Source organism: Rattus norvegicus, chromosome 10, assembly GCF_021556685.1.
Source record: "Rattus norvegicus strain SHRSP/BbbUtx chromosome 10, alternate assembly SHRSP_T2T, whole genome shotgun sequence".
In the NCBI taxonomy this organism is placed as follows: Eukaryota; Metazoa; Chordata; class Mammalia; order Rodentia; family Muridae; genus Rattus; species Rattus norvegicus.
In genome coordinates, this window is record NC_141543.1 from 61,590,628 (window position 1) to 61,615,265 (window position 24,638).

General features: G+C 42.2%; 1 protein-coding gene and 1 long non-coding RNA gene across 4 annotated transcripts; one reads left to right on the plus strand and one right to left on the minus strand.

Annotated features, from left to right (window-relative positions):
• The first annotated feature begins 92 nt into the window (after positions 1-92).
• Positions 93-8,836, plus strand: LOC148002945 (uncharacterized). 3 transcript variants are annotated; one of them, XR_015631779.1, is made up of 4 exons: positions 1,716-1,803; positions 4,219-4,381; positions 8,058-8,343; positions 8,624-8,829. It is a non-coding gene; the product is annotated as an uncharacterized LOC148002945 (long non-coding RNA). The 3 variants fall into 3 exon arrangements; XR_015631778.1 differs by lacking the exon at positions 8,058-8,343 and having other exon boundaries at positions 93-1,803; positions 8,624-8,836; XR_015631780.1 differs by lacking the exons at positions 1,716-1,803; positions 8,058-8,343 and adding an exon at positions 2,789-2,925 and having other exon boundaries at positions 8,624-8,834.
• Nup88 (nucleoporin 88) lies at positions 235-24,600 on the minus strand. The gene is made up of 17 exons (NM_053616.1): positions 24,281-24,600; positions 20,856-21,025; positions 19,947-20,072; positions 16,486-16,572; positions 13,079-13,252; positions 10,801-10,987; positions 9,476-9,623; positions 8,102-8,200; positions 6,635-6,725; positions 4,260-4,361; positions 2,369-2,527; positions 2,031-2,156; positions 1,859-1,924; positions 1,674-1,754; positions 1,309-1,435; positions 1,066-1,184; positions 235-464 (listed from the first exon to the last, which is right to left on the minus strand). Exons 1-17 carry the CDS (start codon positions 24,581-24,583, stop codon positions 401-403), a joined length of 2,229 nt encoding a protein of 742 aa, NP_446068.1. The 5' UTR covers positions 24,584-24,600; the 3' UTR covers positions 235-400.
• Between the last annotated feature and the right edge of the window lie 38 nt (positions 24,601-24,638).

The window sequence follows — 24,638 nt, forward strand, 5'->3', positions numbered from 1 at the left end:
TGAAGATGAAGCTCTTAGCCTTCATGTATGGATGGACCTGGCTGTGCAGCAGGAGCTGAATTAAAACCAGAATTAAGGGGCTGGGGATTTAGCTCGGTGGTAGAGCGCTTGCCTAGGAAGCGCAAGGCCCTGGGTTCGGTCCCCAGCTCCGAAAACAAACAAACAAACAAAAAAAAACCAGAATTAAAACCAACCAACCAACCAACCCATAGACTTTAAATAAAAGCAAAGTCGAAATTTTGAATAAAAATTTATTCAAGTATTATAAAACAAAAGGAATAACAAAAGAATAACCACACCATAGTTTATCCAAATTCGTCTTTATAAATTAGATTATGCTGCCTGCTTGTTCTGCAGCACGGGCTTGTAAGCCTTCAGCTGTCCTTAACTTCAGGTGGTGTCAGAAGTTGACATGATTTCGGATATCATTGATTTGCTTCACCATTTCTCGTATGTGTTCACCCCTGCAAAGTCATCAAATGACTCAATTTATAAAAATGAGTAAGATGACCTCTTAGTACGGAGCTGCAAGGACCCCCACCATTCTAGATAGGATTTCTCTTTGTAGCCCTGGCTGTCCTGGAACTTGCTCTATAAATCAGGTTGGCCTCAAACTCAGAGATCCATCTGCCTCTGCTTCCCAAATGCTGGGATTAAAGGTGTGCAGCACCATGCCCAGTTGTAAGAATTCAAACTCTTTAAGTGTTGCAACAGACTTAAGAGTGGCTTTGCTAATACTAAATAACCTGAAAAGGTTTCAGGCGGACAGCAGTGGTTTTCTGTGTGGTGTTGGGGACTAAACCCAGGACATCAGCCACTGAGCTAAAGCACAGCCCCAGGAACACTGCCAGTCATAACTGGGATGTACTTTTGATTATACAAAATTATAGGAGAGCCACTACTTGCCACCCCACCATATTCATCTAAGCCTCTGTCTTTTGTGCCGCCAATCTGCAAGCAAATGCCTCGACTCAGAATTCTTATCTAGGCAGACAGGCAGCTTTTGGTATACTGCCAGGGAAAGCCTGCCTCACAACAGTAGCTGATAGGAAAGCATCGACTTACTCTTCTTTCAGGATGGACTGAATGCACTTTCGCTGGTAGGCACTGAGAGTAATGGTGGGTTTCTGAGGACTCAGCACTTTTTCCATCTTTCGCTGTTGATAATCTTTTTTCATAGTAACCTCAAGTATCAAACAGAACACATATATTTTGATGGAGTTGCCACACATTTTTATAGTATCTGTTTTACTGTTCACATTTTACATAAAACTATTTCCTGGATTAGCCAGCCTGCCCCATTCTTACCTGTTTGATGGCATTGCCTAGATGTCGAAGTTGGTCAGGTATCAGCTGTAGCTCTTTCTTCATGTCTCTCTCACTGTCCGAGAGGACTGGGAGCTGAGTGTGAAAACTGTGAAGCACTTTTTTCATCCTTAAGGAAAGGAAGGAAATGTGAGTAAAGACTGCTAATTATAAGAGAAAGTCTGTAATTCAAGAATTTGGTGTGTGAGGAGACAATAGAGAAGGGGTTGGGGACAGTATCTTCTTTTATACTTCAAAGGGTTGAGGATCCATTCTACTGTATAGGTTTACGGACACTACGGTACCCAGGTACTCATAGCATCCTTAACCCTGTGCAGGCAGGGAACTGATGCTTCATGACCCCTGACCTGTTCATGATATCTTCTTGTTTTTCTTTGGCTTCTTCATATTTGTCAGCTAAGCGCTCGGCCATTTCCCGGAGACTTTTTCTAAAGAAATGAGAAATTTTGGGATCCATGATGTGGCACAGCATCCCGAGTGAGTAGCGTGCACCACTCTGTGTCAGTCCTCTCCTCTCGGGTTTGATACCCACCTCTCCTCTCGACAGTAATTGAGATCTTCTAGTTGCTTCCTCTTCTGGTCACATAATAATTTGACCCTTCAAAAAGAAGCAGTAGTCAAGTTGAAAGGAAAGCCAGGCTTCCACAGACGATAACTGAGCCAACCCCTAGCAAGGACTAGAGGCTGTTCACCACAGGCAGTACCTCCGCTGAATCTCCTCCTTGGCCAGGTCCTGCTTGAGGATGTACTGTTCTCGGAACACCTGGGTGGCCCTGCTGATCAGCTGAAGACACTCCTCGGGAGGGGGAGCCAAGTCCTTCTCAGATGACCTTGAAGAACAGTTGGTCATTTTCGTTAGCCAGGAAAACAACCAAATAGACAAGTCCTAGACCAGCTGAAGTCCCCTCCCACCGCACCACAGTAAGGACAGAAATGACCCAAAAGCAATGATAAACACTTGGTAGTAAGCACAAAACCCTAAGTTCAATCCCCATTTTAACCAAGAAGACCGGTTAGAAGTTGTGTGCCCTAAATCTCGTACTTGAGAAGTGCCGGGTTGGCGGCGCTGCGCTGCAGGATTCGTTTAATATGCTTCTCAAAGGAGTCTGGGGCTTCCGCCAGGATGCGCAGTGGAGACTCTGCCACTCCAGCATCTTCCCGGGTGCAGAGCAGGGGAGGAGATGCTGGGTGGACTGTACTTCTGCAAAACAAACAAGTCTGGTCACTACAGAGTTCCTAGCCACATTTCTCTAAAACCCGAGGACCTAGAACCTAAAAGACACACTGTTTTTGGAAAACTACAAGAACGTGTGTTCTGGCCTAAAAGGTCATCTTGGGGAACTCTGATCTTGCTATTTGAGCATTCTGACTCAAAATGCATGCTGGACTTAAAATTCTTTTTGAAAAGATCAAGGCAAGATCTTGCAAAGCACTAACCAAGCTGTTTTTGGGTCTGGTTTAGATGAAAGCTGGGGTGGGACCAGAGGACTGCTGTGTACTAGATTTGCTTCTACGTAATTTGCTTTCTAAAAATTACACTCAAACATTTCCAAAGGCAATTTCTGAGAAAGCGCAAAGGTCTGTGGCTTTTGGCAGCAGGTAAGTACCATACTTTGAAGGCACCAATTCATCTTTGGAAGAGCTTTGTAAATCAGTGTTAGTATGTAGACAACTGGTATTTCAGGCAGTTAGCAGAAATATGATTAAAAATTATCCTGATAATTAAAGAGTTTTCTCTTTGGGATTGATGTTTTTATTATCCAAATAGTGTGACCGACCAGCTTTTTAAAAAACACTAAAGGTAGGTATATAATGGATTTATAAAAAAAAGTTAATCCCCAGATTTTGCTTTTCCCTATTATCTGTTTTATGTGCATGTGCACAGCATGGTACAGCACATGTATGAGGTCAGAGGACAGTCTAAAGGAGAGTTTTCTCTTTCTCTACATCACATGGGTTCTGGGAACTGAACTCAGGTTGTCAGAGTCAGTGACAAGCACTCTTACCTACAAAGGCCTGTCTCACCAAATGTTTTCCTAGTATTTCTTTTGTTTAAATTTGCTAGAATTTTAATGTCTTTTTTTTTTTTCTTGTCAAACAGTGTAACTGGTCAATCTCTAAAAAACACGTAAGAATAGTAACTGAATGCAAACCCTTCACACTTCTGCCAGTATTCAGAAATACCTGTTCTGAATGGACACCAAGGGACTGGAGGGTCTCATGTTTGACACCCCAGTGACTTGGTTTTCATGTCTATTCCTACATTTATAAGACCCAACCTTCCAAGGCTGTTGGAAAAGGAAAATGGTGACTACAACTTAATCCATAAACTCAGCTTTTTTTTCTATCAGAGTTTGCATAGTCTGATGTCCCTCTGAGGCTGGCAAAAAAAGAGACCAGGCAGACCCTCACGTACACCAGAGCTATGTGCAACCAATGACTTGTTTAAGCCTTCTTCTATTACACGGAATCATTAGATTCCTTGGGGCTTCTCTTACGTGTCCAGGAGGGCATACAGGAAAACATCTTATACCTGAGCCTGACAAGTAGCAGTCAATTAAATCCAATTCCAACAGTGCAGTTCAGTGTCTCAATCCTCTGTACTGGGGAGAAAATCTCTAGCTGGGTGCAAGGAATCACAATAGTAATCTCAGATAAGGTAAAGCCTGTTCTAGGCCAGCATGACTGCAGACTAAGACCCTATCCCAAAAACAGAACAGAAAAGCTATGATTCTTAGGAGGCAAAACAAGTCAAAAAAATCCCACAATGTCTAAAATGAAACTTTTCAGAGATGAAGAAAACAGAAATACCGACTAAATTCAGAAGCCAAAGCTTATACAGAGTCAGTCAAACTAGGAATTAAGAGCATTTTTCTACCTTTGATTTGGCAGAATTAAAGAGAGCTATGTGACTAATACAGAATGGGACATACAATAAAGGCCTTATGAGACATTCATAGGTACTGGTGATGCAGATCATTGTGGGCCCCAGGATATCCGGGACGATCCAGAATCCTCGAATTGGAGCTGGCTGCCTAGAGAGAGACAGTCAGAGGTAAGTTACAAAGCAGCAAGTGCACCAGAACCAATAGCAACTGTATGACTGGTCCATGGCCTTTTGGGGCCTGTGACGTTCAGACTGTCAATGTAGTAATCACCACAAACATGGTTACTTGGAAACACAATGTACTCTGATCAGTTTAAACCAAGCTCCCACTTAGCAATCTATAAGCTATTTGCCAGTTACCCAGGCATACACAGCCTATATGTCTTTCTCCCCACTAACATGTAAGGCCCATCTATCTCAGTGAACCTTGTCCAGTGCCAACAAACTGCTCAGAGATCTGAGTGAACAGGGCTTTGGAATCTTACATACCCAGTGACCCAACACCTGCCACAGGACAGCTTCATTTCATGTGGTGTGCACAGCACTGTTTCCTTCTATTTCTTTCACCAGAAGTGGGGAAAAAACAAGGGTCTCAAATAGGAACTGTTGTCTCTACCAATGTGCCTTATTAACTGGTCTACATGCCCATTCTCCCTGTGCCTAACCACATTGCTACACCTTAGTGGCAATGCCACCTCTTGTCACTCGCATCTGAAGTGTGCCATCAACCGTACAGTTTCAAAGTGTCCCATTATGGATCTCCTTTCAGCTTACAGACAAGCTCATGTTTTGTTTTGTCCGTCAAACATTCTCTACTGTGGCTTTATGGGAAGCTTCACTGTGCCCAATCTGGCTCCCTTTAACCTGTTCTTTATTTTCTAGCAGCAACCATGTGAGAGAGTGGAGTGTACACACAAGTGCCTGTTCACACACCTGTATGTAGGCACAGCTTCACTTTGGTCCCTGAGCTAGGGTCTCACGGAGCTATGCTGGCAACCAGCAAGTCCTAGTTATCCTCCTGTTCCTGTTCCTATTAGGAAGAGGGAGACATAGGACCTAGCCACACCTAGCTCTTTACGTCTACTCAGAAATCTGAACTCAGATCTTATTGTTCAGCAAGTCCTGTCACCCACAGACATCCCCAGCCCTTATGTCTCTTTCTAAAGTAAACTTTATCTAAAAAGAAAGAAAAACCTGTAAATAAACATCACACAGTAAAATTAACCAAAGTCTATACTTCTCAATAAACTTCTATTCAGTTGTCAGTATATAATCTATATACAAAAATGTATGTATACAACATGTAGCCAGTATAGGTCAGGAAGAAAAAGAAAACCAAGGCTACGGTTCAGCCATAGAATGTGTGCCTAGCATACACAGGGCCCTAGGCCCTTGAAGAAAAAAGGGGAGGAGGCAGCAGCAGTCACAGAAGCCTCCATGTTCGTAAACCACGAGTCCCATCTCACACTGCCATGTCCTTGCCTTACTCTCATTTTACACAATTATTCATGTGTATGGGTGTCTTGCCTGCATGTCTCTGTACCAAGTGTGTCTGGTGCTGAGAGAGGCCAGGAGAAGGCATCAGACTCCCAGTTACTGGAGTTACAGGTGGGTGTGAGCTGTGGCTATTGGAACTGAGGCTGGGTCTTCTGCTCTTAACTGCAGAGCCATCTCTCCAGCCAAGTAAGGCTATAGTTCCTGTCCAGTTACTAACCTGGTACATTTTGCTGTCATTCCTCAATCCTTCCAGTACTGTGCTGAGTCTCTACTCTATGGCCTGGTAGTGCTTATCCAATACTACTTTGTCTTCTTGTAAATAGCTTCTTGCGTTCGTCACACTTCCGATCTGGGTTCTCTGAACCCTTTCCTCAAGTTTCCTTCTGGGCTCTGCTGCTCCACTCAGTGCTCAGAATTATGTGTTGCTTGTTATCAAGTCTCCTTTTTGACTCCAGATCTTTTCCTGGTCAACATTTGTCAGAAGCACAGCTCCAATGCTGACACTTTTGCTACCACAGACCATTCCAAACTTTAGACCCATACACATAAAAGTGTATTAGACTCTTCTATGCACCTCTCTTTACTCACCAACACCACTGAATATCCGCTAGGCACTCTTATACTCTAAGCAGGCACAAAGCCAACAGAATCCTAATAAAAAGATAAGAAACTACCTTCATAGCACACATGCCCATGAGAGGTGGGGTTGGGAGATATGCTACCAAGAAAGCCCCAAATTAGCCTGGAGAATTAAGGGACCCTTCTCTGAAGAATTTAAGACAAGAAAATAAAAAATTATCTAAGAGAAAATGACCAGCTGCAGTTGGGGGATACAAGAAACTGTGGAGTGGTTCTGAAGCACAAGAAAGCTTTAGGTAAATACCTGATAACCATGACACTCTCACAAGTGAGGAGGGTCTTTACCTGCATGGCAACGGCTTTGTACAAAGAATGTGCTCCACAAAGCATTTCTGCTCAGCAGTGAGCTCCTGTAAACTATCCTTGTCTTCTTCATCTACAAAAGGACACATTATAGAAATTAATATCCTTACACAAAGCTTCCAGTGAACGTGCTGTCATTTCTTAAATGTTTCTAAGTTGTCTCAGCCACTGCTATTCGAAGGGCGCACTTTTCAGACAAAGCCAGCTGAGCATTTATTGAGAGCTGCTGGCTGTTGGGAGAGGGTGAGCCAGTTTAAGGTGTGCGGCTCCCAGGAGGTGACATGTTCAAATGCACGGTACCACATACATGAGAGTACAGGCAGTACAGTTTGGACTTAGGCTACTTTAAACAACAAAAAAAAAAGACATGAAGTTGGAAGGGGGCTTTAGGCTTGAGAAATGGGTCTGAGAGGAGTTAGGGAAGATGTGTGTGTGAGGGAGTGATGATGATCAAAATACACTTGCATGGATGGCTCTCAAAAAATAAATATATTCAAAAACAAAAAACATTTCATTCAGCATGGTGTCTGCTGTCAGGTTTTCATAGGTGCTCTTTATTATTTTGACGAAATTCCTTTCTAAAACTAGTTTCTTGATTTTTTTTTTTGTTTTTTTTTTTTTTGTTTTAAGTAGTATGGAGGATCAGAATCAATTTTAAATGCTAGGCAAACGATCTGCCACTGAGCTATATTCCAGCCCTTTTGATTGTTTTTAACATGAAAAGATGTTAAATCTTAATTTTTTTATATATGAAAAAAAAAATCACACTTGTCCCTTGTATTCTATTTTTTTTTTTTCTTTTTTTTTTTTTGGTTCTTTTTTTCGGAGCTGGGGACCGAACCCAGGGCCTTGCGCTTCCTAGGTAAGCGCTCTACCACTGAGCTAAATCCCCAGACCCCCTTGTATTCTATTTTATGTTAACTCATAGAGCTGGATGCTAAAGAAAGCCTGAATTTCTGGAATAAATAAAAGTCAATTTTTTGTGTCTATATTTGTCAAACATATTTGACTCTAGTTTGTAAAATTGCTTGGCTTTGGTATTACAGGTTGAGGTAAGAAGTGCTGTCTTTTGGGGGAAGCTCATGGAGAATCAGTATTTTAAATGTAAAGTCACTTGGTCTTGGGCAAGTGGTGTCCCCCTCCTCACATTCCAATCAGTTCTGAAGTCCATTCATTTCATCTAGGCCTTCTAATCACCAAGTTCAGTTTTCCCTTAAAAATTTTAAATTTCTACAGGCTTAATAATAATCTACCTTTGTTTTCTGACTATAGTAATTTTAATTTTTTTTGTTCTAATATTTGGTCTCTGGCTAAAGGTTCATCAGCTCTGATGATGACCACCCTTCTAAAGAACCTTTAGTTTCACTGATTCTATTGTTTTCTTCTCCACACTATGTTTTGTCAGACTCTCTGAAACTTACTGGGAAACACAGAAACTTAGTAACTCACCTGATCCAAGGAATTTGTGCAGTTTGTGAATCCAAGTCAGCCCAACGCTGTGTACGCCAGCTTCATGGCTACAGTGGTATCTCGAAGGACACTTGGGATCTATAAGTAGGATCATCAGAGATTAAAGGTAGCAACTAGGAAACCTGAAGAATTTACCCCAGTAAAAACATATGGTGATGGAACTGTCTACAGGATTTCCATATTTGTGCACTGTTGCCCTCTTCTGGCCTGCAGCCATACATGTAAGCAGAACATTGTATACATAATTAATAAATCTTACACTACCACCAACAGACACAATGTAAATATTACTTTCTTTTCGTAATTCTTTTGAGACAGTATCTTAAGAAGCCCTTGCTGGCCTGATGGTGTGTGTAGACCAGGTTGGCTTCGAATTCACAGTGATCTATCTTCCTCTTGCTATGCTAGTAGGTCTAAAGGTGTGCATCACCAGGCCTGGTCTGAAATGTAATTTTCTAAACATATTTTCTATCAGGTAAACCATTTCATATTTATTTTTAGGTGTTCAAAGTAAAGGATTAAGAATGGGACTCTACGGGCTGGAGAGATGGCTCAGCGGTTAAGAGCACTGACTGCTCTTCCAGAGGTCCTGAGTTCAATTCCCAGCAACCACATGGTGGCTCACAACCATCTGTAATGGGATCTGATGCCCTCTTCTGGTGGGTCTGAAGAGAGCGACCGTGCACTCATCTAAATAAAAATTAATTAAAAAAAGTTGCTTTGGTCATGGTGTCTCTTCATAGCAATACAATAGTAATTAAGACCTATGTTCTTTATAAGGAAACCAAATACCTTACCTTATTTCACCTCACTGTGTACTCACCTATCAAGCTCTTAATACTTAATTTTTATATTGCTCAAAACACTAACTAGACATGCTTAGTGACTTCTCTTCGCAGTTTTATTATATAAGGAATACTGCTTTCATATATAATCTGAGATGGTCTTGATTCAGCCTTCTGAGTGTTGAGAATAGAGATATGACCACTATGCCAGCCTGTGAAGTCAACTTTTGTTAGGATCAGGAAAAAGTCATCATTAAACATATGGGTGGCACCAGTGAGTAAAGTGCCCACCATACAGACCTGATCGTCAGAATCCATGTAAAATGGAAAGAACCAGAGAGCTGTCCTCTGATGCCAAACTTCACACACACACAATTAAGTGGAGCCACAATGAAGGTGAGTATGTTAAAACTTGAGTTTGCCTAGGAAAGAGTGTACTACATAGTAACTAAAAGTCCAGAAAGAATCTAATTAACTTTTTAAAAGTTGTGAGCTCAGAGACAGACTACGTGGTAAGTAACAAACGACAATGATAAATTAGTATAAATACAACGGGTAAACATCTCACCTCTATGCAGTTTAATTGGACAGGAAAAGTCAGAAGCAAAGGGATCATCCTCTGCAGACGCCAGTTTCAGGGCAAGTTCTAACTCAACACACTCAAACACGTACAGAGAAGGGATGAGGTCGGCCCTGGGATCCCAGGATTTTTCTAACTGTTAAAAACACAAAGACTGAACTTTTGACCTCTTATGAATTTGAAAATGTACACAAATACAGTAACAAAGAAGTCAGACAGTCCTTTCAAATGTTTGGTCAGATAGTCCTAACCCATCCTTAAACATCTATCTCCTCTGTTAACCTTCAACAACAACAAAAACATCAGAAGCCTGAGGAAAAGCCAGCCTAGTGGTCCAGAGATTTAGTACAAAGGTCCAAACCTTGTTACCAAGGACTACAGAAGTCAGCTGGGTATGAGGCATCCCTTTAATATGTGGGAGGCAGAGGCAGACTCATCTCTGTGAGTTCCAGGTCTGCTTGGTCTATGTAGTAAGTCCCAAAGGAAGCAGGGCTACATAAGGAAGACCCTATCTCAAAAACCCAAAATAAAAACAAGACTATGGAGGCCCAGAATCACCACTAACAGTGGTGTCAATAAACGAACAGGAAATCGGGCACACACCTGCACTCCCAGCACTGACTGGGCACGGTAAAGCAGGAGGATTTCAGTCACAGACCACCTTAGCCCATAAAAAGTTTAAGGCAGCCTTAGCCACATAGTGAAACACTGTCTCAAAAATCAAAGAACAGCAGTTAGAGAAATAGCTTGCAGACCAATCACTTTTAGTTTCCAGCATGGCCGCCCTTTTTCTAAACAAGTATTTATTTTTAAAAAGTAAATTAAAACAAAACAAAAAACACCTTAAAAGTTTTTAAGAAACATAGTCTAACCTTTTATTCAGCACATACCCATATCCACAATAACCTACCCACATGTTTTATCTGCAAGTATGTCTGTGCTCACAGAGGCCAAAAGAGAGTGTTAAGATGTCCTGATACTGGCTTACAATCAGCTGTGGGCTGTGCCTGTTAGGAATTGAACCTGGGTGTTCTTGGAGAGCAGCCAGTGTTCTTATCCTGAGCCCTCTCTCCAGCCCCAAGCAATCTTTTGTTTAGAGAATTCAACTTACTGATGCAGGTGTAAACCCTTAATAAGACAGTCAGAAATAATTTCATGAACTCTAAATTATTCTTATACAAAATATATAATTACCAAAATACCAGAAGTGCCACGTGTAAGCTAGAATTCCTCATATTAAGCAGTCAAACTGGCCTATAAAATACACCTGCTATTAAAGATAGGAAATACAGCAACATTAGCCTGTCACTCACCGTTTGATCGTCATCTTCTTCTCCCTCTAGTACAACACAGTGGTACAGCATTCCTGACTCAGTCGCAATGACTAAGATGTTGGGAACACAGGGCAAACAGAGTATAGCACAGGCATCGTAACCATAGTTATCTTCAGCTGCAGGATGCATAGGCAGTGGGCCCAACAGCTTCCCAATATTCCCTGGGCTACAGGAAGAATAAAAACATTATCAGGAAGATGCTCGCAGAAGGCAACTGTCCCTACTCTTCTTTGACTTTTGTCTTCCTTCAGTCACTGCTACTTCACATGTCATTTTCCCACTCAGACTCCAACAGTGGTGACTCTTGGTCTGAGATCACCTTCCTTGAAAGGAAAACTGCAGTGCCTGCAAAGTCCAGATTTTTGCTTTGTTTAGTTTCTTTTTCCCTTTTAGACAAAGTTCTATATAATCTAGCTGCCTTAATTCCTGATCCCCATCTCGTAGCTTCCAGGGCTAGGATTCTAGGAGAATGCCACTATTCCTTTGAAGACACTGTAGACTGTCACACTGTGAGGTTCAGGGGGCAGACTGGCATCTAGTGGTAGTGGTAAGATTGGAGGTCCCATCCCCCATAACTACTAACACTACCAGACAAAACAAAGAGACAAAGAGTTGAATAGATGGTTCATCGGTTAAGAGCAGTGGCTAATCCTGGGGACCAGGGTTCCATTCCTAACACCTACATGTGGCTCATAAATGTCTCTAGTTCCAGCTTCAGGGATCTGATGTCTACTTCTGGCCTCTGCCAGCACTGCCTGTGTGCAGTACACACACATAAATGTAGGCAAAGCATTCATATACATCAAATACAGATAAAACTGAAAAAATAAAGACAAGGTCCCATTACATAGTCTAGGCTAGCCTTAAACTTAGGACTGCTATGCCAGCCTTTGGTGAGATGGAATTACTGACCTGTACCACATCCAGTCTGGTTCCCCTTTATTTAAAAAAAAATTTTTTAAAAGACTTACTTATTTTATTTCTATGAGTACACAGTAGCTGTCTTCAGACCCACCAGAAGAGGGCATCAGATCCCATTACAGATGGTTGTGAGCCACCATGTGGTTGCTGGGAATTGAACTCAGGACCTCTGGAAGAGCAGTCAGTGCTCTTAACCGCTGAGCCACCTCTCCAGCCACACTAGTTCCCGTTTTAACACTCCACTGATAATACTCTAGCAAAAATCACCTATGATTCTAGTTCTGAATCCAAAGATTAACCTGACCTGCTTTATCATCACTAGTTAACTGCTGCTGCCTGGTCTTTTTATTTATTTATTTTTTTGAGACAGGGTCTCTCTACACAGCCTTGGTTATCCTGGAATTTACTCTATAGACTAGGCTAGACGTCTGTCTGTCTCCCAAGTGCTGGGATGAGACACGTGTGACTCCATGTGCAGCTGCCTAATCCTGTTAATGCTCCTGACAATTTTGTTTCCGGTGTGTTCTCTGCTTCTTTCAACATATCTATCCTTCCAGAGTGTGGTCTCATTTTTCTCTCTTGTTTTCTGGGCTCAATGACTAAACCTGAGATCTAAGGCCAAACAAACAAACAAATGAAAAATAATCCTCCAAAAGTCCCCCAACAATAAGAAAGCAAATCTCATATATTTTTAAAAAAGATGTTAACTGTCACCCCTGCCCCCACAGCAGGTATAAACGTAAGCCACTCTGGTCCCTCCCTGTCCTTCTGCTTTGCTCAGAAACTAGTATTTGTTGTTTTTTTACATGAATTCAGTGCTCTAGACCGAGATGTCAAGTCACTGAACCTTGAGTGGCATCTACTTTTGCATACTCTGGTCTAGGATGCCTCTGTGTGGCTAAGATGGCCTAAGTGTTCCCTGATGCTTCGTTTAACTCTGCTTGAGACTTGGTGAGTCCCAAACTACATCTCCTCTCCAAAAACCCCCAACTCCTATACTCAGAATAATGTCCTTCCGTTCAGTACTTACTGCGTTCCACTACTAGGGAATGAATCCTTATGTCTGTGTGTATACATGCCTTTTCCTCCACAATTTCAATATCAGATTACATCTAATCATACCCACCCATTCTGCTTGTTTACATAAGTGAAACAATGCCTTTTCAGTTAACTAGACTTTGTGAGCCAAATTTAGTCTTATCTTAAATTATACAACTTCCTTAAATACACAAGGAAGTAGATAATCAAGTACACCATACTCATCTATACCTCAGACAGAGGTGTGGATCTTAGTTCAGCAGTGGTGATGTAGACAGCAACAGTGGCTGTCCCTCACCTGTGTAACAGGCTGACGTAGGTGAGGAAGGTCTCCCCGTTCTCATACAGAATGTACAGTGGATACGCCACTGCTTCTCTGTCTTTCTGTTCAAACATATTCTTTGAGACGGTCACCAGAGGCCCGAAGTCAAACGCCACTGCCGTCTCTCCTAGAGATGCTGTGTATGCTCTTCTGCAGAGAGATTTAAAAAATAAGGGTTGAAAACAAACATTATTATGAATAAATTATTATAAAAATGAAAAAATTTCATTTTGAAGTAGTTAAATATGTAGACACAACACACATATGGAAATATAAGAAATGGAAGGGAACACAAAACTAGATGAATACAACTGTATTCATTCCACAGACATTTCCCACGTGCTGTGTGCCATGTACTGTTCTGGGTTCATAAAACAAAGGCTCTGCTCTCTAGTGAGAGGGAAAAATAACACATTCAGAAAATGACTTTTGTTGTTGTTGCTACTTTTGGCTTTATTACGCCAGGTCACATAGAACACAGACTGACTTAACTTCTAACAGTCTTTCTGCTGAGATTACAGACGGGTGCCATTTTTCCTGAAAGAAAGTGGTGATAGAGAAAGTAGGCCCGGAGGGTGTTGGTGGGAGCACTATTTAAAGTGACTGCGTGTCTCGGGAGGAGCTTCAGTGTGAGAACTGTCTCAAAACAGCAAGAACTCCGGGGAAATTACTCGACTCGCAGACTGACTGTCTATGTTTGATCCCTGTAATACTCATGGTAGAAGTTGGGAACTGAGTCCTTGAAGGAGGCATAGGCACACATGTGCATGCAACATGAGCTTATGTGTACACACACACACACACACACACACACACAAACACAGAGACAGACAGACAGACGGATAGACAGACAGACAGACAGACAGACAGAAAACAGGTATGAATGCTTACTCTATGCCTATACAAACGCTAAGCAATCTCGTTGGAGTGATGCTTCTGTACCCTGTGTGAAGATGTGTCTCTGTCCTTCCTGCCCTGCCTATAGCACCTTGTGACTGGTTAAAATAAAAAGTCTGTGGCCTACAGCACAAGGCAGAATAGTAAGGTGGGACTTCTGGATCAAGAGAAGTTACATGGAAGTTACAGACGTAAGAAACTGAGGAGAGGTAGCAAAGCAGACCCGTGGCAGAACTGAGATTAGTATAAATGAGATGACTGTGTTACAAGCTAGTGGGAATGAACCCGGCACAGGCCAAGGCATTCATTAGTAAAAATAGACCTCCGAGACATTCTTTGGGATCTGAGGTAGGCATAGAAAAGGTTGACGTAATTACATACTAGGGGTTGAACTGTCGGCCTAGTGCATGTTAGGTAAGTACTCTACCTAACTATATTCTGTAACTATATATATATAAAGCTACATTCGAGGTTGCTGAGCACTTTCTAATGAATGATTCATTTCACTCTGTGCAATACCCTGAGAAGTGAGCTCAGCCAGTTCTTCACATCACGGGTACATTCACAGCTTCACTACAGAAACAAAGAAGCTGAGTGTAACTAGGAAACTTTCTCAGATGCCAAGGCAGGCATGGTGAAAGCTTGATTGGAGCCCGGTAGGTTGACTGATGCCACAGCAGAGGTCTGCTTTTGTTGTTTTGAGAAAGTGTTTCCCTGCGTACCCTGGCTGTCCTGGACTTGCTTTGTAGACCAGGCTGCCTCTCCCTCCAGAATTCTGCAGAGTTCTTATCACTCTATTTTCTCTACTGCCTCATATATATATATATATACATATACATGTGCATACATATACATATACATACATACATACATATACATACATACATATATATTATATATATATGTATATATAATATATATATATATGTATATATATGTATATATATATATATATATATACATACACACACACACACATACATACTGTGCCTATCATAACCAAATCAAAAACACCTATCTCCCAACTGGGTTAGCTCCAGAAACCACAGGACAGAATATGCCCTGACTCAAGACCCAGGTCCTGCCCATTATGGAAACGATGCGTTGGGACGTAGGTTGGCACCCTGTTTCCTCACAACATCTAAGTAAGCTTTCAGTGCTGGGACAACGAGGGAGTAAACTGTTCCAGGTTGGAGCAACCCCTGGTTCCCAGCAGTAGAAGAGATAAACACATTAAGGGAATCATACCAACTCAGGCTCGCAATATCCCCACATTTGAAGATCAAGGAAATATGTTTATGGTAAACAATCATCAAAGATGAACAAAAAAGCAACATGACTATAAGACGGGAAGAAACCAACACAGACTTAAGTATATCACCATCACTCCCACTAGGACTTCCAAGTACTCAAACTATCAAAAAACAATAAAGATGCATAAAATATTCAAGAATCCTGTTCAGAACAAAAACTACACATTAAGATAACTAAATGAAAATTCCGGAAATGTTGGCACCAGCTTTCATTCTAGCCATGTAAACTACACGTGACCATGTGTTGTGCTCATCAGAAAGACTATCAGGAGGCCAGAGGATTTGGTTTTGGAATTCAAAGGATGATTTCATCTGTGGTAGGAGTAGGACATGTAGTAGATAAGGAAAAAAAGGAGAGAGGGGGGGTTGGGGATTTAGCTCAGTGGTAGAGAGCTTGCCTAGGAAGTGCAAGGCCCTGGGTTTGGCCCCCAGCTCGGGGGGGGGGGGGGGGGGGGGGGAAGGAGAGAGGGTGGGGGAGGTATTGGTATTCTAAGCTCCAACCCCATAGCTACCTGGCCCCCAGTTGCCTGGCAACAGCCAGCTGTGCCTGACTTTATAAAGGGGGCTGATTGCCCCCTCCTCTCCCTCTTACTCTTCCTCTTCTCGTGCCCTCTTTGTCCCTGTCCCTTCTCTCCCCATCCCTACTCCCCTTCCCTCCATGTGCTCACGGCAGCACAAGATAATCTGAAAAGCCAGGAATAGAGGTGCACACCCTCAGTCCCAGCACTTAGGGGGCAGAGGCAGGTGTATGTCTGTGAGTTTGAGGCTAGCCTGGTCTACACGGTGAGTTCCAGGACAGCCAAGGTTATTTAGAGATCCTGTCTCAACAAAGCAAAGCATCTGTTAACCGGAAGGACTGAGTCTATTCCCATCCAGAGCGGAGTTTAGCAATGAGCTTCACCCACACAGCACAATGGTTAAGTCTCCAGCCCAACACTTGGCCACTTTTAAAACTGTTCAAATTTTATTATGTACTGTTTCTGCCAGTCATATTTTAGAATTACCTCAAAAAGAGATCATGCTGTCAGTTATAGTGACATTCAGATTTACAACTTCTTGTTATAATACCCCAAGCATTCTAAAACTCACCTCTGGAAATTCTGGGAGTTACTGGTAAAACTGCATTTATAGTCTCTAAAAACTCAGTATTTTATGACAGGAATAAAAACATACCCTTTATTGAGTATTAAACTTTCCTCTTCTGCTTCCGAAAGTACAATCACCTTAGTTGGTGTCTGAGGCTCACGCAGAGAGTAAATTCTAGAAAAAAAAAAAGAGTTCTCTTTGAAGCCAGGGAGGGTAGCTCACACTAATTCTATCACTTGGGAGGCTAAGGCAAGTTACAAGCTACACAGGTTACAGGTTACAGAGCAGCATGAATTACAGAGTAAGACACTGTCTTAACAAAATAGAAGTTTTCTTTCATTTCCAAGAAAAGGAACCCCTTCCCCCATGCACTCAGTTCTTGAGGATTCTCCTAATTTGATGGAGAGAGGGCTCAGCAGTGGAGAGCATTTGATGCTCTTGCAGAGGACCCAGGTTTGATCTCTAGCACCTACATGGAGGCTCACGTTGTAACTCCAGTTGTAGGGGATCCTTCCTCTTCTGACCTCCTTGGGTACCAGGCATACATACAGTATACATACATACAGGCTGGCGAAACACTCACACACATAAAATAAATCTAAAATAAATTTTAAGAGAATTTTTACAATCTCAAATCACCAGTTTTTAGCTCACCACATCATTGTCAAACATCTTGCTATTCCTGGCAACGCTTCCTACTTCCTCGGCTTACTATGTCAGAGGGAGGTTTATGACCTGAAGAAATGCTATCTTTAGCAACACTGTATGTGAGGGGAGAGAGGGTAATAGTGTTGGGGGTTGAACCCCTGGCCCCATCCATAAGTATTTGACCACTGAGCTACATTTCCCACCACATTTATCAAAATTCTAAGGCAGCTACTGCCTCCAATTTGCTGCCTATAATTTACTGCCTCTGCCTGCACCTCCATCCTCTCCCTCTGGAGATCCTGGTCTAGTCATCTCGCTGGGCTCCTAGCTTGCCAGCTTCCCTTCAGTCACACTAGGTGTCTTCTGTCTGCTAGACACAAAACCTCAGAGCAGCGGCCATATCTTAGTGTTTTACAGATCAGAGATCAGCAGACTGAGTGGCATTTGTTATAAAAAGACTCAAGATTAGGTCATCCCTATTTTCTCAAAGATTGAAGTGAAATAGCTAGGCAGAGGCAGTTAGTCCTCACTTCTAGGCCAGTTTGGTCTATAGAATAAGTTCAAGGACAGCCAAAACTACACAGAGAAACCCTGTTTCAACAGCTGCCCCCCTGTATCCAAAAAGAGTGAACTATTTTTACCAAAATAATTTTAATTTAAGACAACTTATTTTAAATTGTGTATAGGTCTGTGCCTGATATCCTAGAGCTGGAGCTTCAGGCTATGTGAGCTTCAAGAAGCAGAGGCAGGTGGATCTCAGTGAGTTAGGGGCCAGCCTGGTCTATATGGTGAATTACAGGACAGCCAAGGCTAAAAATAATGAAATCCTGTCTCACATAAACAAAAACAAGCCAAAAGTCACATAAGTATTTCTTTAGCAAGAGCTCTTTGAAAATTTGATCTAAATAAATATGTTCACTGTGGTCTACTTAGGCACATACAAACACTGTTGACACAGACAGGTGTTGGTAAAGGAAGTAAGTGCAGCCAAGCATCCAAGGCCAACAAGGCCCAAGGCTTAGGACAAGGGGATTAAGCTTCCGTATTTTAAACAGAACCCTTGCTATGTGGCGCCAGACATCCTCCTTATAGCTCTAGGCTACATCCCTCACTTCCTTTTCTAGCATACATAAAAGATGCTGAAATAATAGAATATCGAGGAGTCCTTGGTAGTAGGGAGTAATGTTTGAAGTAGGATAATTTTGTTTCTTCTTTGTTAACTCCAACTACAAAGCTAAGCGGGTGACAAGAAGGTTCTAGAAGGAAGAAGAAGAAGATGCAGCAGTATCTATAATAAGACAAACCGGTGTTCAGGGTCTAGCTAAATAAATGGAAGAAACCTATTGATCATCAAAGAAATCCTCAGGTGAACCGGCCATGTCAGAGCTGAGGGTCTAAGGTGTCTATTTTTCTAGAAATTCTAAAGGTGGTATACTAAGGCACCGTAAGAAAGCTGAAAGGACTACTATCTAATTTTCTGCAGCTCTTGGAGGAAATCAAGGGCACTGGTATGGGTCCACATGAAAACTCGTAGAACTTAGGTTAAAAAGATAAAAGGACAGTCAGAATGGCTCAGCAGGTAAAGGCATGGTTGCCTGGCACCATGGCAACCTGAGATGAATCCTCAAGACCTACATGGTGGAAGGAGAGAATCAAGTTCTGTAAGCAAGCTGTCCTTTGACTTTCATACGTGAGCTATAGTAGATGTGCACATGAGTGGGTGCGTGCACACACACTCACTTTTAAATGCAATTTTTAAAAAAGAATATAGCAAGTTTGAGAATCTTCCACCTTGAGGGCCTAGATCACAGACAACAGACAGAAGACAGTAGGATACAGATGTCCTCAATGATGAGGGAGTTGGGAAGTTAAACAATGTGCCCTAACACACACCATCTGTGCATAGACACCACATTTATAGAGGTCATAAGCAATGGACAGAACTGGATTAAACCAAGGTCAGGTATCACACTCATTGCTAACAGGTAAGGTCTCTTTGCCTCATTTGTCTGCCGTCCCTGCTCATCTTAAAGGAGCTAAGAGGAAGAGTGCAGCCCCAGTCCTTACACTTTGCCATGTACCTCAGAATGTACTGTACATTACTGAAGGAAGATGACAGACTCAGCTTGCTTCTCCACTCTCAGTTCCCTTAAGACCCAGTTTTGACCCATGAAATGGTCACATACGTACATAGTTTGAAATCTTCAGATCACAGTTTTAAACTGAATACACTTGGGGTCTTTTTGTTTTGTTTGAGATAGGGTCTCAGTATGTAACCCAGGCTGGTGGAGAACTCCCAGAAATCTATCTGCCTCTATCTCCTGAGTGTTAGGATTAAAAACTTGTACCACTCTGATGGGCTTCAGACAATGTTAGTTTTTTGTTTTGTTTTGAGACAGCCTCTCTATGTAGCCCTGGCTGTCCTGGAACTCAGAGATCTACCTGCCTCTGCCTTACCTGTGCTGGGATTAAAGGCATGCACCACCTTTACTAACTACAAGTAAGCAGAAAGTTATGAAATCTGTTTAAGATTCCATTAAGGGTTCAACAATCAGCCCTCAATCATTCAGCAGGGAGAGAAATATTAGTAAAAGCTGTGAATAGAAAACAGAAAATTGAGCCTGGCATGGTGGCACATGCCTTTAATCCCAGCACTAGGGATGCAGATGTGTGAGGCAGGAAGGCAGAGGCAGGTGGATCTCTGTAAGGTGAAGGCCAGCCTTGTCCATACAGTAAGATAATATTTCAAGGGGGAGAAAATGGCTTTACAATAGGCAATGAGCTAAAAACATCACTACATTCAGAGACTTATTTGTGATATCCTGAGCAATTATTTAGTACACAAGTAAGGAACAAAGCCTTCCCATTCACAAGGTATGATGAAGTAAGGGAAAGGTCACCTTATCACATTGTCTGACGTCAACAGCACTATGTGGGGATCCAGCATCTCACTGGGATACCATGCAGCATGCTTCAGAGTCAGAGAGGTAGAACTGGTGAAAAATCTCTCAGCAATCGGGATGGTGCTAAAATAGACAATTTTCAAGAACATTTGTTTATAGAACTTGGATGAAACATGTTCTAACCTATTTTAACACTGTTCCTTTCCTTCTCTTAAGACATTCTGAGAGTATTCTAAGAATTTATCCAAGGAATCAAAATGCAAATATTTTCTACCTTATGGTGATATATTTTATAGACTTTGATTTTGCCGGTTCAGACAGTATTTTGCTATACAGCCTAGATGAGGCCTGGTCCTCACAATGTAGCCCAGGCTGGCCTTGAACACACAACAACCCTTCTGGCTCAGCATCTTGAGGGCTGGGATTACATTTGTGTATTACCACACCCAGTTCACATAGTTACAAATGTGTTTTGATATTGCCTCTGGTTTGGTCCTTTTACTAATTAATGAAGTAAGAAAACTATAATGGCAGATACTATGATGACTATTCTGAAAATTAAGAAACAGTGATCTGGGCCTGGAGAGATGGTTCAGCAGTTAAGAGCACCCAGCTGCTCTTCCAGAGGTCCTGAGTTCAATTCCCAGCAACCACATGGTGGCTCACAACCATCTGTAATGGGATCTGATGCCCTCTTCTAGTATATCTGAAGACAGCTACAGTGTACTCATATACATTAAATAAATAATATTTAAAGAACAAAAAAGGACAATAGTCCTGCAGGAAGCCAGTGTGCAGGACCATACAAATGTTCAAATATTTCAACAGTAGCACCCTCAATACATTTCAACCACTTCTGGTCTTAGCGACTTACAGAGATAAACACTAAATGAAAATACAACTTACCTACAATTCACAGTTGCTTTCCCACCTTCAAATTCAGAATCCTTCCCCCATCTCTGAGGTAATTCTAATGCCATAAGTCCTTTTGTTCCTATAAGTGCTACATGATGTTGTGTTGGACTTAACAAGACTTGATGAATTTCAAACAAGGGTGGATTAATGCAAAGTAATCTCTGAAAAATTAAAGCCATTTAGTAAACATGGTTAATTTTAATATAAATATATTTGGGAGTTGCTTAAATGCATAATCAGACTTTAATTTCCTAAAGTTAATAGCATTGTACTAATTGTACTAATAGCATTGTACTAATAACATGTACTAATTGTGTCAATTTCCCCAAGAAATATCTCTAGATACCAGATAGATGACTTAAGACTTAAAAGCACTTGCTCCTCTTGTTCTTCTTGCAGAGGACCTGAGTTTGGTTTTCAGCACCCATATTCTTGGTTCATATTGTCTATAATTAACTACAGTTGCAGCAAATGAGACACTCTCTTCTGGCTTCCAGGAGCATCTGTATTCATATTCATTCTCATATTCTCTCTCTCTCTCATGCACACACATGCACGCACGCGCGCGCGCGCACACACACACACACACACACACACACCCTGAAAATAAAAACCATAGGGCTGTTCTTCCACAGGACTTGGGTATCCCAGACCACATGGTGGTTTTGTAACCTCTGGCTTCTGTGTATACCAGGCACACAGATGTTGTATGCACTCATTTGCAGTGAAACATGTATACCCAGAAAATTAAAAAACAAAAACAAAACCTTAAGAGAGAGAGATTGATTGACTGATTGAGATTACCCCTGATCTTGCAGCCAGGGAAGAAAGGAATGTTTTCTGTAGTTCTACAATACAACTCTGGGTAATACCATAGGTCTCAAACATTCTAAATGCTCTTTTAAACTTTCTCCTGACACAACCTAGTAGGCACTCCTAAATATCCTCTCTGTGTTCCTGGCATCAAGCAAACTCCTGATACCTAGTAAATAAACTCAGAAGTGTTAAAAGCTAACCATCTTATAAACAGCACTGTCGAGTAAAGAAGACAGGCCAAGTGAAATGGTGCACATCTTTATTCCCGCACTGGAGAATATGCAGGTGGCTCTCTTTGAGTTTCAGGCCTCCCAAGGCTACAAGTAAGGCCCTGGATTAGCTTCAGGAGCTTTGCAACAAGCAGTACTGCTTCACCTATGTGGAGTTAATAAAAGAGTGATATTTTAAGGGAGTGTCAATAATTTGTCATAGCATCACATATCCTCAAAAATACTCTGACACTGGTACTTTCTATTTCTTTTTTTAGGACCATTTTGGATTTCTATTTTCTTTTTATTCTTAGTAAGTAATGATGAGACTGTCAATGTCAAAATATTATTTACCTTGGTATGGAGGATTATGCTAAGCCAAAACCGTTTCAAATAAGGCTTTCTTTGAATACAATGACATTTCTAATTGCTTTTCTATCTGTAGGCCCATGTGTCTTTAAATGTCTGTTGTACAGATGGGCAGTGGTAGTGCATGGCTTAATCCTGATCAGGAGCCTCCAGATCTGTTAGTGAGGTAAGCGTGCTCTACAGACTGAGTTCTAGAACAACTAGGGCTGTTAACTGTCTCAAGCCCGACCCCCACCTCCAAAGCTAGTCACAAACATTACGGAGCTCTTGCCTGCTCTAGGTTTACGTCAGATACTGGTCATAAAAAATAAAGGAGGCCTAGCCTCTGTTTTGGCGTTTATAAATGAGATAATACAACAAAAGTTTTAAAGTAATTATTACTGCATCGAATGCTACATAGCAATGAGATTGCTATTAACTGAAACTGAACACAGCATGCTGGATCCGGGTATCTACCTGGACTCTGGCTGGGGCACTGCTTAAGATTAGGAGCTTGTGGTCAGTCTGGTAACATAGGATTGTCACATACAGCCAAGTGTACTCTCTCTGTCTCCTTCTGTCTCTCTGTGTCTCTGTCTCTGTCTGTCTCTCTGTGTCTGTCTGTCTCTCTCTCTCACACACAAAAGCTGGCCTGACTCTGATCCGTAAACGCAACACTCATAGACTGAGGCAGGAGTTCTGGCTAACCTGGGCTACATAGTGATTCCAGACCAGCTTAAGCTACACAGTGGGACCATTCTCTAAAAATCAAAAGAAACAATTAACTGAAATAATTTGTGAGTTTCTGATACTTAATGGAAACTTGACAGTAGGTAGATATGTAAATGTTGACAGAGTTTCTCAACAGCACTGGCTGCACCTTACATCAAATCCAGTGAGAACTGGATCTTTTACATTGGAATGCCACATTTTGGGTTTTTTTTTGTTTGCTTGTTCCTTTTTTTTTTTCCCCCTCTCTCTTTTTGACACAGGGTCTAAGTAGTCTCTGAACTATCTAGATCAGGCTGGCCTCAAACTCAAAAAGATCTTCCTGCCTCTGCTACCGGGCAGTGCTGGGATTAAAGACCTGTATCACCAGTCCTGGCTTTAAAAAAATGTCTTTACAAGAGAACTACAAATGAACACTTTAATAAAGTAATGATAGTTCTCACAGCAAGTCTAGAATACATTCTGACTATATCCACTTTGACATGCCATTCATTTGCTCGTCGATGCCAAAAAGGTTTGAGGATCTAGCTCAGAGTTCCAACTCCGGTGCGTTCCCTGGGGAAGCCAAAGGGGTGTGTGTGTGTGTGTGTGTGTGTGTGTGTGTGTGTGTGTGTGTGTGCGCGCGCTTGTGTTTAGTTCCCTGCATGGCAGCAAACGAACCCGTTAGTGAGAACCCAAAGGAGCAAAAAGCAGAAACAAAAACAGAACTTCCTTTTTCATGTCAAGCAGGCAATTTGGTTCTTTTAAATCTGTGTTAAAGCTCACAATAGGACTAGAGAGATGGCTCAGGGATCAAGAGCACTGTCTGCTCTTCCTGAGGTCCTGAGTTCAAGTTCCAGCAACCACATGGTGTCTCACAACTATCCATAGTGAGATCTGATGCCCTCTTCTGGCCTGCAGGCATACATGCAGGCAGAAAACTTTATGATGTATACACAATTAATAAAAAAAAAAAAAAAAAAAAAAAGCTCACAATAACCCAAAATGTTGGTCACCTCTTTAAACATGGTTCTTTTGGCCAAACCACTAAAAACATCTCCGCCAAACTTATCACGCTCTTTTCTTCAGAGCGCCGATCATTTATCATTTCACGGCCTTCTCCTTTCTCCCACTCAGAGCACCAGCACCTCTGAGCGTCTGATAGTGACCGAGACAATAAACTTGGTTCAGAGGAATAATAATGAAGGATGGACCTTTCCACTTGAAGTGGGGCGTTCCCAAAAGACGCCTGCTCAAGTCCGCTAACACACCCACAAGCAGCCAAGATGGGAAGCGAACTAAAAGGTTGAATGCTTTCAAGATAGACTGGCGCACCTGATACTGGGAGAGAGGGGGCTCCACGCTGCCACCACTGGGGCCTCGAAGGCGAACCACCAAAAAGGCACTGCCTTCTGCGTCCCACAGGAACAGTTCCCCTCCGAGGCCGAAGACCAGGTTTCTCGTCGGCAAATGCGGCGGCAGAGGCGGGCATGAAGGTGAAGTCGAAGTCGCTGGTTTATCCGCTTCGGCTGGACTCTGGTTTTTCAGACCTTCGCGGAGTCGCAAGAACACGACGTGGTTAGGAAGCCAGCTCTGCCACAGCTCCCCATCGCCCACAGGCCCCGCGGCAGCCGCCATCTTGGACCAACAGCTCTCGATTGAGGGGCGGTGGGGGGAAAACTCATGCTGCGCG